The following is an 18405-nucleotide window of genomic DNA, read 5'->3' as shown; positions in this document are numbered from 1 at the left end:
CACCTAGGATTACTATTTAATGTAACACAAGTTTCTCATGTGGTATAGTGGTTAGGATTTCCAGTTTGCCCCATCATTGGGGGATGGGTCTATTTTTGTCTTGAAAAAAATTGGCCTACAGAATTAAGGCTGTTAGTTGGTAACAAGATACTTTCTGTAGTCCTGGGCTTGACTAGGCAGTACTGTGGGCCAACTGGGAAACTGGGCTAGGCTCCTCAATGGCCTCTTGGATTGCATCCCTAGTAGCTACCTATGAACCCTATTTCTGTGTCACATTAATAAGAAATGGAATATTCCCCGATGGTAATTCTGCAGACTAAATCCTAATTTTCATGGCAAGTTACACTAGATTCTTAGATTTCACACACTGGCCCACATCATTTTTTTTCTGCAAGGCATTGTAGCTTTGCATAAGATTAGAATTTTGAACTTGTGTCATTCATCTCCAGATATTTTTAAGTAAAGTGTAACAGTGATAGGAACAATACAGATAGTAGTAAATAATGTCTTTTGGCTTTTCCCGGTTAGGGGTCACCACAGAGAAACTCCGGTCCACTAATGATTGGCAGTGGATTTCTAAGGTGCCGAGTTGCCAGTCCGATGCCCAACCTTCAAAGAAGGCACACCCATTCACGCATGCAGCTACCTGCATATAGATGGTAGTAAGGATGATAAAAAGCCAGAGTAGTAAAGAAAAATTCCTACATGTTCCTGTTAGACCTTAGAAGTACAACACTGACAATATAGGTGTATATTGATGGTAGAAAACTTAAAACAAAATTGCTATTAATGTCTAAATTATTAATGTGAAAGATAACTAAAAGATGTAGAATAAGAACTGACAATAAGGCAAAACAGATATAAGCCAAACTTTAACAGAGCTGCACAGGAATTGTCAGAACTAAACCAGGAGAAACAATCAGCATAGAGCAATAGCTTTTTTGCATTCCATTGCTGGTCAAAACAACCATGGTTCTACTATGAAAAACTAAGTTCCTGAACGTCAACATTCCAAAAGAATAAAAAAAAATTCCAGAAATACAAAAGGGCAAAAAAAAAAGAAGTTCTTACCATAACATTCCATCTGTGTTGTTCATCTTCATTCATTCATTACTGATGGAAGTAGGTTCCATCCTCGGAACCAACCTGGCCTTATAACAAGCTCGTGCCAGCCAAAAAGCTCTCGGGCTAAGCTTTACCCATAGTGCCCCTCTCCCTGTTACCTCAGATTGAGTTTGCCTGTGATAAAGAAAGCAAAGGCTTTTGCTGAGCAGAAACCCTAATGAGGGATTAAGACCAAATCCAATTCTCCAGGAGCTCCTAGGAGGGGGAAGGAGGGTAAGACGTAATGAATGAATGAAGATGAACAACACAGATGGAACATTATGGTAAGAACATAATGTCTTTATCTGATGTTGTTAATCTTCATTCATTCCCTACTGATGGGACAGAGTCCCTAGCTACTTTATGTCCTGGGAGGCCCTTATGAAAGGATGTTCCTGAGTACCATTGAAGCAAAGGATGCTCTCCCCTGGAGACCAAATCCAATTTGTAATGGGTGATAAAGGTATGAGGGGTAGACCAAGTTGCAGCTGCACAGATATCATCCACTGAAAACATTGAATGAAAAGCAACAGAAGTCACCACGGTTCCCTATTACGAGAGTGAAAGTCTGTTTAAGTGAATCTGTAAACATCGACACGTATTGCATGAACAGGCATTACAGTGAACGTCCAAAGCCACTAATTTGGAAATTTTGAATTACCATGGTTGGCCTGTCTGTGGTATAGCTCCATAAGGTAAGTGTGCGATAGTTATGGACCTTAGGGTTAGGGTGCAGGTTAAGGTAAGTGCAAAGATAGTTAATGTATGTAAGATTTAGTGTAGGGTTAGAAGTAGAGTTTTGTTAAATGTATGTATGTGGATTATTTATTTTGTTTGTGTATATTTTCGTAGGGGAAGTGTGCGATAGTTACGGACCTTAGGGTTAGGTTGCGGGTTAAGGGAAGTGCATAGATAGTAATGCATGTAAGGTTTAGTGTAGGGTTAGAAGCAGGGTTTTGGTGCTTTACTTTAGGGTTAGAAGTAGAATTTTGTTAGTGTTTGTATGTATGTGGTTTATTTATTGTGTTTGAGTAGGTAGTATGTAGCGGGTGGTGGGGTTGGCCGAATATGACAGTTCGAGGTTTAACATTTTGCGGTTTAGTGCGTTCGGTATTCTCGCAGTTCACACAATTCGTGTCGGTGTTATGGTATTTGCTCAAAAGGAGTTTCGCTCTGGTAATATAGACCCATCACCACTTATCTGATGGAATGTGCTTTGACCTTGCTCAGCAGAGAAATTTTATTATGTTGGTAAACCAAGGAAATACAGTTTCTCAACCACTTAGATAAGGTCAGTTTAGAGACAGTGTTTCCCAATTTCAGGCCAGAATAGGAAACAAATAACTGGTCTGTTTTATGTACTGACTTAGCTCTGTCCAGATAAAAACATAATTGTCTATGTACATCCAGCAAATGAAGTCAGTATTCTCCTTTGTTTGAATAGTTAGGAAAAAAGACTGGCAGGTCAATTGTCTGGTTGAAGAGTTGTATGAAAGGTTGGACACTAAGGAGGGAGAAAAGGACCTGTAGCTAGACAGAGGGACCGAGCTAGGAAAGATGTGCAGCAGGTAAAGGTGATAAAGGATAATGAGGGAAACATACTTTCAAGTGATGAGAGTGCGTTGAGCAGATGGAAAGAATACTTTTAGGGGTTGATGAATGAAGAGAATGAGAGGGACAGAAGGTTGGATGATGTAGGGATAGTGAATCATGAAGTGCAATGGATTAGCAAGAAGGAAGTAAGGATAGCTATGAAGAGGATGAAGAATGGAGAGGCTGTTCGTCCAGATGAGATACCTGTGGAAGTATGGAGGTGTTTAGGTGAAATGGCAGTGGAGGTTTTAACCAGATTGTTTAATGAAATTTTGGAAAGTGAGAGGATGCCTGAGGAATGGAGAAAAAGTGTTTTGGTACCGATTTTTAAGAATAAGGGTGATGTGCAGAGCTGTAGTAACTACAGAGGGATTAAATTGATCAGTCACAGCATGAAGTTATGGGAAAGAGTAGTGGAAGCTAGGATAAGAAGGGATGTGATGATTAGTGATCAGCAGTACGGCTTCATGCCAGGAAAGAGCACTACCGATGCGATGTTTGCTCTGAGAGTGTTGATGGAGAAGTACAGAGAAGGTCAAAAGGAGTTGCATTCTGTTTTTGTCGACTTAGAAAAATCATATGACATGGTGCCTAGAGAGGAGTTGTGGTATTATATGAGGAAGTTGGGAGTGTCAGAGACATATGTAAGAGTGGTACAGGATATGTACGAGGGTAGTGTGACAGCAGTGAGGTCTGCGGTGGGAGTAATGGATGTGTTTAAGGTGGAGGTGGGATTACATCAAGGATCAGCTCTGAGCCCTTTCTTATTTGCAATGGTGATGGACAGGTTGACAGATGAGATCAGACAGGAGTCCCCGTGGACTATGATGTTTGCAGATGACAATATGAGCTGTAGTGAGAGTATGGAACAGGTGGAGGAGACCCTGGAGAGATGGAGATATGCTCTAGAGAGAAGAGGAATGAAGGTCAGCAGGACTAAGACAGAATATATGTGTGTGAATGAGAGGGAGGATAGAGGAATGGTGAGGATGCAAGGAGTAGAGGTGGCGAAGGTGGATGAGTTTAAATACTTGGGGTCAATAGTTCAGAGTAACGGTGAGTGTGGAAGAGAGGTGAAGAAGAGAGTACAGGCAGGGTGGAGTGGATGGAGAAGAGTACCAGGAGTGATTTGTGACAGACGAGTACCAGTAAGAGTGAAAGGGAAGGTCTACAAGAGGGTAGTGAGACCAGCTATGTTATATGGGTTGGAGACAGTGGCATTGACAAAAAGGCAGGAGTTAGAGCTGGATGTGGCAGAGTTAAAGATGTTAAGATCTGCACTGGGTGTGATGAGGGTGGACAGAATTAGGAATAAGTATATTAGAGGGTCAACCCAGGTTGGAAGGTTTGGAGAGAAAGCCAGAGAGGCAAGATTATATTGGTTTGGACATGTGCTGAGGAGGGATGCTGAGTATATTGGGAAAAAGATGCTAAGGATGAAGATTCCAGGTAACAGGAAAAGAGGAAGGCCTAAGATAAGGTTTATGGATGTGGTGAGAGAGAACATGCAGGTGGTTGGTGTGACAGAGCAAGATGCAGAGGACAGGAAGAAATGGAAACAGATGATCTACTGTGGTAACCCTTAACGGGAACAGCCAAAAGAAGATGATGAGGTCAATTGTCTGATTAACTGTCAATTCTGAAATAATTTTAGGCAGAAAGGAAGGGACAGTCCAGAGTGACACTCTGTCCTTATGAAAGACCATGTAAGGGAGTTTTATGCACAAGGTCTGAAGCTCGGAGATGCATCTCGCTGATGTGATGGCTACTAAAAATAGTGATTTCCAGGAGAAGAACTTTAAATCACAAGTGGTAGCAGGTTTGAAAGGGTATTGTGTCAGGGACTGCAATACTAGTGTTAAACTCCAAGACTCAATCAGGTCTTTGAAGGGTGGTCTGATAAGCGAGACCCCTTTCAAAAAGGTTTTGTAGAGATGATGGGAGATTAATGATGAGTCTTGGGATCCATTATGGAAGTTAGAGATAGCAGCCAAATGTACTCAAATGATGGAGGCTGCTGCTCCTGAATGAAGAAGACTTGACAGATAATCCAAAACCAAACTAACAGGAGCTGTGCAAGGGTCTAGTTCTCTTTGTCAGGACCAAATAAGGAATCTCTTCCATTTGCTGAGATAGATTTTCCTGGTGTCTGATTTATGTGAAGCCAGAAGGATATCACATACTGGGGAGGTAAGGTTATTCTGCCTGGTGATTACTGGAAGTGGAGAATCCAAGCTGTCAGCTTGAGACTGGAAAAGTTCGAGTGAGTCAACCCTTGTGGGTGCCAGATCAATTCTGGAGTTGGATCCAGAATCCAAGGTTGGTATACTAGGTGAGGCCAAAGGAAGGGAAACCAAATTTGGCATGGCCTGTAAGGAGCAATGAGGATTACTCTGCTTCTCAGCTGAAGGGCCTTCTTTAGAAATTGGAGAATCAGGGGAAAGGGAGGGGAAAGCATACAGAAGTCCCGTGGGCTAATCATGTATCAGAGGGTCCCTCGGGGATTCTTCCTGTGGGGGGGATTAGGGCAAAGTAGCTGATGCATTTGTGATTTGCTAGGGCGGCGAATAGATCACAGCAGGGCTGGCCCCAGCAGTAGAAGATCTTCGCTGCCACAATTGGATTGAGGAACCACTCATGAGGCAGTAGGATACATCTGCTCAGCTTGTCTGCAATCACGTTGGAAATCCTGGGAATATGCGTTGCAGTCAGAAAGCAGTTGGAAGCTATCTCCCATTGCCAAATTCTCATGGCATCTCAACACAACAGGTAGTACTTGGTTCCCCTTGTTTGTTGATGTACCAAACTACTGACATATTGTCGGACTGTATAGCAGTTGTTCCTGACGTGAGAACAGACTGAAATGCTTGCAATGCCAGAAGCACTGCCCTCAGTTCTAGAACCACTGATATGCAGATTGGCCTCTAGGTCTGACCACGTGCCTTGGACCATCTTTTCCTGGAACCCCCCTCCCCCATCCTATCAAGGAAGCATCCTTGGTCATTGTGGCCCTGGGTTGAGACAGGGAGAAAGGGTGACTCCATAAGTCCCTTCTGGCTTTATCCACCAAATTAAATCTTGTTTGCATTGTTTTGTTATGCAGATTTGAAAGGACATAGGATGATGTGAGGGATACCACTGCATCAGTAAGAGCCACTGGAGAAGCCTCATGTGTAGTCTTGCTAGAGGAACTATTGTGATTGATGCTGCCATTGAGCCCAGAAGTTGAAGGACCACCTGAGCTGGGACTTCGTTTTGACAGAGTATCACCCAGACTTGGGACCTTATCCTTTCCAGTCTGTGATCTGGGAGGGAGACCAGGCAAGACTAGGTACTGAAAGTTGCTCCTATAAGTTCCAAAGTTTGAGAAGGAGTTAGATTGCATTTCTCCCAGTTTATAGAGATTTCTAAGAATTCTTCCAGTGTGAGAGTGTAGTTTAGGGCTGTCACTAGTAGATACTTGGTGGGGGTAGTAAGGAGCCAGTCGTATGGAAACACCCGGAATCCTTGAAGTCTCAAATGAGCTATTACCACTCTAATGGATTTGGTAAACATTCTGGGAGCTGCAGAGAGTCCAAAGGGCAGTGCATGGAATTGATAGTGATTGGCTCCCAGACAGAAGCGAAGGAATCTTCTGAAACACCTACCCATTTTTATGTAGTAATATGCATCCTGAAGATCTATTGAGCACATCCATTCATCTTTCTCCAGAAAAGGGAGGATAGACTGAACTGTGATCATCCAGAATTTTTTCTGGTTGACAAATTTGTTCAGAATGCTGAGATCCAAAATTGGTCTCCAGTCCCGTTTTTTTTTTTGGCACTAAAAAGAATCTTGAGTAGAATCCGGATCCTATTTGGTCTGGTGGGACTGCTTTCATGACTCTTTTTTGAGACAGCTTTCTTATTTCTTGAGCTACTGCTTCCCTTTGACTGGGTGGAATGTTGGGAATTTGTCTTGATGGCTTTGGGTAAATTTATTTATTTATTTGTAATATGCAGTAACTTTTGGCTATGATCTTCTGCACCCAAGAATCTGTGGTTATTGTTTGCCAGGCAGGGTGGTGCAGAGAGAAATGTCCCCAGACTACTTCCAGAAGAAAGCAATCGGACTGCTCTTCAGGACCACTAGTAGGACTGTTCAGAGAAAGAATACCTAGACCCCTGGTTATGTGAGACCCCTCTGCCTCTGTAGGGGTGCCTTCCAGAAGAGTTACCCCCCCCTGCCCCGGGGAGTAAACTCACCATGTGTGTCACAGAAAGGACCCTGGGATTTCTTGTGCCACATATTTTGACTCCTCTGATTCCTAGAGTAAGAACATTGGGAAGTGGAAAAACATACGGCCATGGCAGACAAGGTCTTGCCGTCCTTTTCACACCTGGCTAATGTGTCTTTCACTTTCAGGTCAAAAAGGGAAGAATCTTCCACTGGAGCATTAAGAAAGTAAGACTTAAAAGGGTTCACAAAGGTGCATCCAGGCGTGACGTCTCATGACAATGTCTGAACCCGCTGCTCTAGCCACCCCTTTAGTAGCATGAGAAATTAACTGCATGGAGGAATTGGATGTAGTTTCCACATTGTTTTTTATCTTCTATCTTCACACCACCAAATATGTGTATTTTAAAAGATTCATCTTTTTTTGTGATAGAGTTTTGCAGTCAGACAAAGGTGGGGATGAGAAATTAGAGGTTGAGGCAAGAGAGTTAAGATGGCAACTTAGACTGAACTCTGCAGTTTCACCAGAGCTTAATAATGCTATTTCTCTAGTGCCAATATTAAAGCAAAGGGCTTTACTTATATAATGTAGAAGAAAGATGTTAACACTTATGTCTTTGTAAAAGAACTATTTAGTACATGCATTTCAAATATGTTTTTTAATACTTTATATGTTGTTTTAATTTAAAAAAAAACAATGTGGAAACTACATACAGATTCTGTTTAATATGACTGGTTAAGTAATGTCTCTTTAAATTTCATGGTCCATTTGAAACAACTAGGAAGTATTTGGTTGCTTGTTTCAGGTTATGTATTGTTATTTAAGGGGGGGTGTTGGATTTATTATGAATGAAGAAGCCTTCGAAAGTCTAAGGTGAAAGCGCTTAGTCATTTTATTTTAAATAAACAAGTTCTCGTTTACTCCAAGTGTTTGGAATTTTTATTGTTTTTTCTGTTACGGTTAGTGTATCTGTTGGCAAAGTTTTTGTTTTTTGTTAAACCTTCGTCACGTACCTCGTCAGAGACTGCTCCTGCTAAGGTTTAGGACAGTTCTGAGACTACGTCTCTCTGAAGCCTAGTAAAGTGTGCCAGATAGTTCAAAGACTGAATGGAAAAGGTCAATGAGGCAAACACTAGCTTCCCTAATCTGTCCACCACCCGAGACTCTCTGTTTGGGGGATGGACAGTCTGGCTCTCCTCAATGAGCTCTTTCCTAGTGGCTGCCGCCACCACCGTAGCATCTACTGGTAGGCCCTTGGAGCAATGTGGGCTTTCCTGAGTGACTAAAGCCAGTGCCAAAATGGGTGGAACAGACACTGGAGGTAAAATTGGTGCCGTAGACATTGTTGGTGCTGAGGCTGGTGCTGGGGTTACAATTTTCAAAGACAGCAATGAAGTAGAAACCATCAACTTTGGTAACAAAGATGGTGCCATGGAGGGTGGTTGAGGCCCTGGAGCTGAAGTGCTCAGAGTCACTTTCTGCTTAGGTACCTGCTTCTTATCACCAGAGGGTGAAGAAGGAACTGAATGAGGTCTTTTTTTGTGCTCTTTACTTGGAGGGGGTGAGCCCTCCAACCCAGAAATAGCATGTGAGAAAGGTGTCTTAAGAAGGCCCTTTAATATCCACTTATTCTTTCTCTTGTTCAGGGTAGGAGAGCTGAACCCTTTGCATATACCACAAGGAGGCTGAACCAAAAGGTGTGGGACACCCAGGCAATAAACACAGGAAACATAGGTGTCAGAATTGGGCATTTTGTGACCACATTGGCTGCTCTGCTTAAAACCTGAAGTTCCCTTTTTTTCTGACATGGTGGAAGACAAGTTTATTCCAAAGTCTAGATGCTAACACAACCAAAATACTACAATAAACTCTACAAGAAGGAGTAGAGAAAATTTTTTTTTTAATACAAATACAGAAAAAAAGGAAAGGATACCAACAATGGTATCACGATTACCTCAAACGGTAAGGGAAAAGAAAAAAGAGAGAGAGAGAGAGAGAGGGAAGGCCTGTATCAATGATGGTACTTAAGATTACCAAGCTGGTAATGGAGACAGTAGAAAAACCTTAATAAATGGGTAAAAGTTTAGCAATTAACTAAAGAAGTAAGTAAGAGAAACTTTGAAGAAAAAGGTTTTACAATTGAAATATCTTAAAGTACTTAGCTGAGAGCTGGCTTGACACGTTTTTATGGTTATGCGGCAAACAGGATCTGAGGTAACAGGGAAAGGGCACTATGGGTAAAGCTTAGCTCGAGAGTTTTTTGGCTGGCACAAGCTTATTATAAGGCCGACTAAGGTCCAAGGACAGAACCGACTTCCATCAGTAAGGAATGAATGAAGATTAACAACATCAGATCTCCTTTTCTCCCTGCATCCCCTGATGTTATATATATATATATATATATATATATATATATATATATATATATATGGGTCCATGTTAGATGGATGAAAAGCCACATCAACGAAGACAATTCTGCCGAGACGAGATCGCCGACAATGGAAATGTTCAACAATGGTAAGTAAACAAAGTACAGCACAAAACATCTTTCCAACTCTGTAAAATACCACAACAAAATCACACATATTTGTATAGCAGAGGGGCAATCCCCCCTGCATTCCCCCTACTTGAATATTCCAACTCAGAGATCGCACCACATTGTGGGAATGGGAATACATCCCATTCCGCACTACTCACCATTGTTGGGCATTTCCGTTGTCGGCGATCTCTCAGCAGAATCGTCTTTGTTGATGTGGCTTTTCATCCATCTAACATGGACCCATAAATATATATATATATATATATATATATATATATATATATATATATATATATATATATATATATATATGGATTCACTATACAATCTTGAAGTACTGAAATGTCGAATTTCAGTATTTCGAGACTGAATAGTTGAAAACCCACATACACGAAAACCCACAATCATGAATACCACAACTGCGACCATTCACACACACACACTCACAAACCAAGACATAATCACACATAAATACACCTACCTAACTAAAACATAACAACACACAGAAACACACCTAACCTACCTATAAGCAGGGGCAAGCCCCCCTGCACCCCCCACACCTCCCCTACTTATACATTCTAACTCTGAGGTTGCACTAAACACACAAACACACAAAAACACCACCGCACACACTCACACACACTAAAATCCCTACCCAATATCCTCAAACAAACGACACTTATCTGAAACCCCAGATAAAGCTACAAAGTGCACCACACGTAATGAACACGACACCACGATAGTGGCGGATTTGACATTTCCAGATTCGACACTTCTGCATTTGGCATAGTGTAGTTTCGAGTACCTGCACTTTCCACTATTCGTTCTCGGCATACTGAAATTCGAGATTTCAGTACATCGAGATTGTCTAGTCTATATATATATATATATATATATATATATATATATATATATATATATATATATATATATAAATCTCTGTGGTCTCACCAACGTAAAGAAGGGAGAAAGCTCTCTAAATAAGTGAATCATTGCTGGCATACAATTAGAAATCATGCTGGCAATGATTTCTAGTGGGGTACAGTGTTTGGCATTGCGTTGTTCATCTTTTTTTTTTTCTGTAATCTACTGACGCTCAAGCAATTTCCTCTCAAGCTTATGTAGGGAAGCCAAGAACAATGGATTAGCTAAGGTGCTGTATTAAATCCAAACATGGACAAAAACATGGGAGGAACTGAAAATTCCTTAACAAATGGCATTACACAGAACACTATAAGATTTCAAGACTGATAAATCAGATAACGTTCCAGATAAAGGAAAAGTAGAGAATTCTAAGACTTAAGCTGGCTTAAGAAGAAATCTAGAACTTGTATTTTGGAAGTTTCACTTATAAAGTTGATTTTAATGATGTGAAGGCAGACAGAAATTACTTGCAGGCAAATGTGACCTAAAGATGCAGACATTTTCAGAAGTCTTCAAAGCCACTGTTACAATGACTTTGTCCTTAAGCTTTTTTTTTCTCCCAGAGCCTGTTGACCATCAAAGTCTCCCCTTGTCCTTTAAGGGGTCATCATGCAGACAGCTATCACAATTTTTTATCTGCTTTTGTATGCGTATATGTATGTATTTATTTACTGATGTATGTACTGATTTATTTATTTATTAACATTCGTTGACTGGGACAGTGTACTGCTCTCAGTGGGCCCATTTCAAGCATAGCTTGGGGTAACAGCCAATTGCAAAGAAAGCTAGAATTCACCATTCAACAAGACACATTTAGAAATAACATCAATCAGTAATGAAAATGATCAAATTCTGCAGAAAACAATACTATGTAAAGTTACGCTGAATTGAAAAAAAAAACGACTACACTAAGTCCAGTTATGTCTTCTTGAACACGTGTGACAAAGGTATATTTAGGGATTAGATTATTTCTCAATGAAAACATTAATAGGTAAGTAATGAGAGTGGTTTTAGAGTCAGTAGGGTTAGAATTTGAAGTAAGGAGGGTGCTATGATACATAGTATGTACAGTACAAAGAGAAATGGTAGAAGTTATGGATGAGTTGATATACAGGTAGCTAGGCTTCTAAGGTAATCTTGAACTGTGGTGAGTATGAAGGGGTAGTTTAAGTTACAGAACTGTGATAAGGGAGTAGGCAGGGGAAGTTTAGGCCAATAGAATTGTGATGAGTGAGTATACAGAGGCAGTTGTTTAAGTCATTGAGCTGTGGAGAGCATGCTTTTAGGTGTAGTTGTTTAGGGTAATGACCTGTGGTTACTGAATATTCAGGAGTAACTGTTTAAGTTATACAACTGTGGAGAATGAGTACACAGGGACAGTTGTTAAAGTTAGAGAATTCTGATGAGTGACCAGACAGGGTAGTTGGTTAAGTTGTAGTACTGTGGTTAACAGCTATACAAACATAGTTGTTTAAGTTATAGAACTGTGGTGAGTATCCTGTGATAGTTGTCTGAGCTATAAATGGTGATGAGTGAGTACACAGGGTAGTTATATATCTTACAGAACTCTAGAAAGTGAGTATGCAAGGGTAAATGTTTAAGTTATACAATTGTGGTTAGTGACTATGGAGGGGTAGTTGATTAAGTTAGTGAACTGCTGTGAACTAGTGTGCAGGGATAGTTTTAATTGTAGAACTGCAGTGTGTGAGTATGCATGGGTGGTTGTTTAGAAAATAGAGCTGTAGTGAGTGAGCATGCAGGGGTAGTTGTTTAAGATACGGAGTTGTGATGGAAGCAGAAGCAAGAGAATGTGCTTGTCTGGTAATCAAAGAAATGAAATTAAATTCTTCTAGAGGGGCTAGAAGAGATATTGGCTGGATAGTTATCACATAGCTTTGGGCTTAGACTGACAATGTATCATTTGGTGGTTGTAAGTGTTTTATGTTTTACTGTCCCATAGTGATACATGTGATACATGTGTGATACCACAATGTTGGGCCTACTGTCACATGCTTGCTTCAAGGCATATGTGATCCCACAATGCTGGCCCACTGATACATGCATACATACTGCTAAGAATATGTGATTCCACAGTACTGTGACCACTGATACATGCATGCATGTTTCAAAGTATGTGTGATCCCACAATGCTGGGCCTACTGATGCACACATGCTTCAGTATATGTCTAATACTAATATTCTTGTCCCACTGATCTATGGATGATTTAATGCATGTGTAATTCTACAATACTAGGTCTACTGATGCATGCATGCTTCAGTACGTGTGATCCCACAATGCTGGCCCACTGATATGTGCATATGTGATTTGATACATTTGTTAACCCACAAAGTCGGCCTACTGATAAATGCATGCATGACTTTATACACTTGAGATCCCACAGTGCTGGCTCACTGACACATGAATCCATGATTTTATACACTTGAGATCCCACAGTTCTGGACCACTGATACATGCATGTGTGACTTGGTACATGTCTGATCCAATAATTCTGGCCCACTGACACATGCTTGCACTGATGCCTGGACCAAGCTGTCTCATTCCCCTATGACTAGGTGAGCTGTCATTCCCTTGGATCACTGGAAGCATATACTGAAACATCCTGATATATGAAATGTGAATATTTGTACAGTGAGGTATGACTAAGTGTGTTTAATTAAATTGTATCTTGGCAGTTGCCTCTTTTACCTCAACCTTCCTATGACTTTGTTCAACAGATCCTTCACAGCTTGTCACCATCACTAGAACTAAAAAAAAAATGTATAAACACCGGCTACAGTCAAAATAAGTTTTAGAATGTTCCCTAGTATGTTTCCTCTGGCTGAATTGTAAGTTTTTTTTTCTAAAAGATTTTCTAGAAGCACTTTCTGAACAATAAGAAGTATGGAACTCATTACTGACTGAATGTTATCCTCAGTAATTTATCATAAAATCAAAAAATGAGAAGGACATAGCAAAACTATCAGGAAAAATCAAGGACATTCTGCAAAATTAGAAGCAATTGAGAATTACGCAAGTTGTGTCCTGCAACAACCTACATTTCTCATCTGCTCCATTTTTTTGATTTTATAATAAATTACTGAGGATAACATTCAGCCAATAATACCAGACATTAGAGTTCCATACTTTCTTATTGTTCAGAAAATGCATGTTGTGTTGATCTTTTATTTTTAATTAGAGCAACATTTAAAAATTGTCTCTGATTATGGGCCTTTGTCCCCCTCCATTAGTTTTGGCTTTATACCGAATTCTTGAACAAAGAAGTTGGGAGGTATGAATGCATGCATCAGAGAAATATGCTCACTACCACAAAAAGCATACTGTAAGCTGCAAAGTTTGAGTCTACTACACAGACTAATGACTGCAGCATTCCCATAGGAAGTGAGAAGAATTCAGCAGAAATGCAGTTCTCAGCTTTCCAAATTTAACTACCATCTTTACCGAGGATGCAACAGTTTGTAGATCTTTTGTTACCATTCTATTTATATATTAGAACTAAACGCAAATACAGATGGAAGGAAAACATATTATATAATGATGAACATAAATAAAGTGGTGATGTTGCCAAGAATTAGAAATAAATTGCCCATGGTAAGAAGCACAAGCCAATCACACAACAGCAGTAGGGTTTCCACTATTTCAGATGCCCAAAGAGGGACATTTTTTGTGGAAACATGAGATTTTGCAGGACAAACTCTACCTTCAGCCAGTGTAAAGGGCTGAACATCAGCTTTTTTTTACAAAAATAAAAGATAAATATTGCTTATGTTATTCTATATAATATTTAGGTGCTTCAGATACAAACTAATTATTTTATGCAACTATTAAAAAAGCATATGAAATATTTTTTTCTCATAAAATTTTAGGACATTTGCCATTTTTCATTTTTTTTTGCACAGGGTAAAAATGCCCAAATAGGGACTGTCCTGCACAAAGGGGGACAGGTGGTAACCCTAAACATCATGCTGCCATTAGTTTGGCCCCCTGGGCAGCATACCTATTTGCCCCACCCCCAATGCTGTCTGCGAACGATCTCAATTGTGATTGTTCAATGGCAGCTTGTAAACTGTCATCATTTTTTTTCAAAATAGCAATGAATTTTTACATAACAACCTAATAGCTCATTGTTACCTTTAAAAGAAAAGAAAAGAAAATTCTGACTGTTTATAACCTGCCAAACCGTTCAGTGTCTCCTACAACAAGATGTCAGGGGCAGCTGCCTCTTGTATCTTATCCTGCCTATGACTTTGTTCAACAGATCCTTCGTAGTTTGCCACCATCACTAGAACTAAAAAAGAAAAAAAATGGATGTACACCGGCTGCAGTCAAAATAAGTTTTAGAATGTCCCTTAGCATGTTTCTACTGGCTGAATTGCAAGTTTTTTTCTAAAGGATTTTATCATTGTGCATGCAATTCTGCTAGCCATAAACCAGGGGCACAAACTGTCAAACTGTATCCCACCAATATGCTATAAATGCATAGCCACATTTAGCACTCAACAACACATGTGGCTGTCTCCACAAATTCTTATACAGTTTTAGGGATGAAGCATTTAAGGAACATGGATTATATAAGTGTATTTTTAAAAACAGTAATATGTTTCTTTTTTAAATAATGAATGCCATTGTGTAATTGCACTTCAGCCATAAGAATGTGGGTAAGTTATATATTTATGAACAGTGAAAGGTTCTAGTTTGGGTGCTTGTCCTGTACCCTTGTGATGGAACACTGGTCCTCACTATTGGAAGATAACTTAGTAGAAGAAGTATTCCAATGTCATCATGGGTCATAAAATGTATGACCATGTATTATAAGACAGCTTACAATAGATACACAGACTGGTTTCATTTACACTTCAGTATTTAAAGCTAAATCACTCAAGACAGTGGATTTAAAGCAGTTACTGAATGGAAGGAGAAATGGAGTAGGGGTTATCCTGAAGGAACGGTATACCAAGAGTGTTTTGGAGGTGAAAAGAGTGCTGGATAGAGTGATGTTTATGAAGCTGGAAATTGATGGTGTAATGATGAATGTTGTTAGTGCATATGCTCTGCAAGTTGGGTGTGCGATGGATGAGAAAGAAAAATTTTGGAGTGAGTTGGATGAAGTGGTGATGACTGTACCCAAGGGTGAGAGAGTGGTGATTGGAGTAGATTTCAATGGGCATGTTGGTGAAGGGAACAGAGGGGATGAGGAAGTGATGGGTAGGTATGGTGTTAAGGAATGGAATGCAGAAGGTCAGATGGTAGTGGATTTTGCAAAAAGGCTGGACATGGCTGTGATGAATATATATTTTAACAAGAGGCAGGAGCATAGGGTGACATACAAGAGTGGAGAGAGATGCACACAGGTGGATTATATCCTATGCAAGAGGGCCAGTTTGAAGGAGATTGGAGACTGTAAAGTGGTGACGGGGGAAAGTGTAGTTAGGCAGCATAGAATGGTGGTTTGTAGAATGACATTGGTGATCAGGAAGAGAAGGAGCAGTGTGAAGACAGCACCAAGGATCAAATGGTGGAAATTGAAAAAGGGTGATTGTGAGGTGGAGTTCAGGGAAGAGTTAAGACAGGCACTGGGTGGCAGTGAAGTGTTACCGAATAGCTGAGTAACTACAGCAGAGCTAGTAAGGGAGACTGCTAGAAAGGTGCTTGTTGTGACATCTGGAAAGAGGATGGAGGCCAAGGAAACCAGTGGTGGAATGAGGAAGTACAGGAGAGTATACAGAGAAAGAGGTTGGCGAAGAAGAAGTGGGATTGTCAGAGAGATGAAAAAAGTAGACAGGAGTATAAGGAGATGAGGTGCATGGCAAAGAGAGAGGTGGTGAAGGCTAAGGATAAGGCATACAGAGAGTTGTATGAAAGGTTGGACACTAAGGAGGGAGAAAAAGACCTGTACAACTGGCTACAGGACCGAGCTAGTAAAGATGTGCAGCAGGTAAAGGTGATAAAGGATAATGAGGGAAACATACTCACAAGCGAAGAGAGTGTGTTGAGCAGATGGAAGGAGTGCTCTGAGGGGCTGATGAATGAAGAGAATGAGAGGGAGAGAAGGATGGATGATCTGGGGATAGTGAATCAGGAAATGCAATGGATTAGCAAGGCGGAAGTAAGGATAGCTATGAAGAAGATGAAGAATGGAAAGGCTGTTGTTCCAGATGACATACCTGTGGAAGCATGGAGGTGTTTAGGAGAAATGGCAGTGGAATTTTTAACCAGATTGTTTAATGAAATCTTGGAAAGTGAGAGGATGCCTGAGGAGTGGAGAAAAAGTGTTTTGGTACCACTTTTTAAGAATAAGGGTGATGTGCAGAACTGTAGTAACTACAGAGGGATAAAACTGATCAGTCACAGCAGGAAATTATTGGAAAGAGTAGTGGAAGCTAGGTTAAGAAGGGAGGTGATGATTAGTGATCAGCAGTATGGTTTCATGTCAGGAAAGCGCACTACAGATGCAATATTTGCTCTGAGAGTGCTGATGGAGAAGTAGAGAGAAGGTCAGAAGGAGTTGCATTGTGTCTTTGTGGACATAGAGAAAGCATATGACAGGGTGCCTAGAGAGGAGTTGTGGTTTTGTATGAGGAGGTCGGGAGTGGCAGATAAGTATGTAAGAGTGGTACAGGATATGTCTAAGGGTTGTGTGACAGCGGTGAGATCTGCCATGGGAGTGACAGATGCGTTTAAGGTGGAGGTGGGATTACATCAAGGATCAACTCTGAGCCCTTTCTTATTTGCATTGGTGATGGACAGGTTGACAGACGAGATCAGACAGGAGTCCCCGTGGACTATGATGTTTGCAGATGACATTGTGATCTGTAGTGAGAGTAGGGAACAGGTTGAGGAGACCCTGGAGAGGTGGAGATATGCTCTAGAGAGGAGAGAAATGAAGGTCAGCCAGACTAAGACAGAATATATGTGTGTGAATGAAAGGGAGGATAGAGGAATGGTGAGGATGCAGGGAGTAGAGTTGGTGAAGGTACTTGAGTTTAAATACTTGGGATCAACAATTTAGAGTAATGGTGAGTGTGGAAGAGAGGTGACGAAGAGAGTACAGGCAGGGTGGAGTGGATGGAGAAGAGTGCCCGGAGTGATTTGTGACAGACGAGTACCAGTAAGAGTGAAAGGGAAGGTCTACAAAAGGGTAGTGAGATCAGCTATGTTATATGGGTTAGAGACAGTAGCATTGACAAAAAGGCAGGAGTCAGAGCTGGATGTGGCAGAGTTAAAGATGTTAAGATTTGCACTGGGTGTAACAAAGGTAGACAGGATTAGGAATATTAGAGGGTCAGCCCAGGTTGGACAGTTTGGAGACAAAGCCAGAGAGGTGAGATTGCATTGGTTTGGACATGTGCTGAGGAGGGAAGCTGGGTATATTGGGAAAAGGATGCTAAGGATGGAGCTGCCAGGTAACAGGAAAAGAGGAAGGCCTAAGATAAGGTTTATGGATGTGGTGAGAGAGGACATGCAGGTGGTTGGTGTGACAGAGCAAGATGCAGAGAACAGGATGAAATGGAAACAGGCGATCCGCTGTGGCGACCCCTAACCAGGAAAAGACGAAAGAAGAAGATATGAGAACAGCTAATTATAGCTATAATAGCAACCTAAAGAAAATAGGAATGAAATGACATGGTAACTTTTTTAAGAAGACTGCATTCATATGAAAAAATCATGTTTGTACTGAATGGTAAAAAATGGTAAAAATGATCATAAAAAAAATATTTTGAAACAAAGTAGCATTATTCATTACATCTAGGGCACCAAATAAATACTAAATAACAAAACATAATCTCAAAGGAATTACTGTAATAAATCCTAACAAAAATACTGGGGATTAAGGAACAGTCCCATCAGACTGCTCTTAAATAAGCAGCAGTAAATATTGTTTTGTGTGTGTCTTCTTGCTTATTACAAAAGTATATCATTTTAAGGAAGATGACTTCTGCAATTACAATAATGAAATTCTGCTTTAACTACTTTCTGATATGCACTATAATATGTTAATTTGCTGATTCT

The 18405-nt window shown here is 40.5% G+C and overlaps 1 protein-coding gene across 1 annotated transcript in view; it reads right to left on the bottom strand.

Moving 5' to 3' along the window:
* Positions 1–18405, bottom strand: part of KCNH4 (potassium voltage-gated channel subfamily H member 4) — a 1657012-nt gene that overhangs the window by 382600 nt on the left and 1256007 nt on the right. Inside the window, exon 13 of the mRNA XM_044054725.1 lies at positions 8158–8166. Within this exon, the coding sequence (XP_043910660.1) occupies positions 8158–8166 (9 nt within the window). The remainder of the gene's footprint in view (positions 1–8157; positions 8167–18405) is intronic.

This window comes from Protopterus annectens, chromosome 13.part0 (assembly GCF_019279795.1).
Source record: "Protopterus annectens isolate FY-2018-M chromosome 13.part0, PAN1.0, whole genome shotgun sequence".
Taxonomy (NCBI): domain Eukaryota; kingdom Metazoa; phylum Chordata; order Ceratodontiformes; family Protopteridae; genus Protopterus; species Protopterus annectens.
The sequence above is the reverse complement of the archived record's forward strand: the minus strand, read 5'-3'. Positions and strand labels throughout refer to the sequence as shown.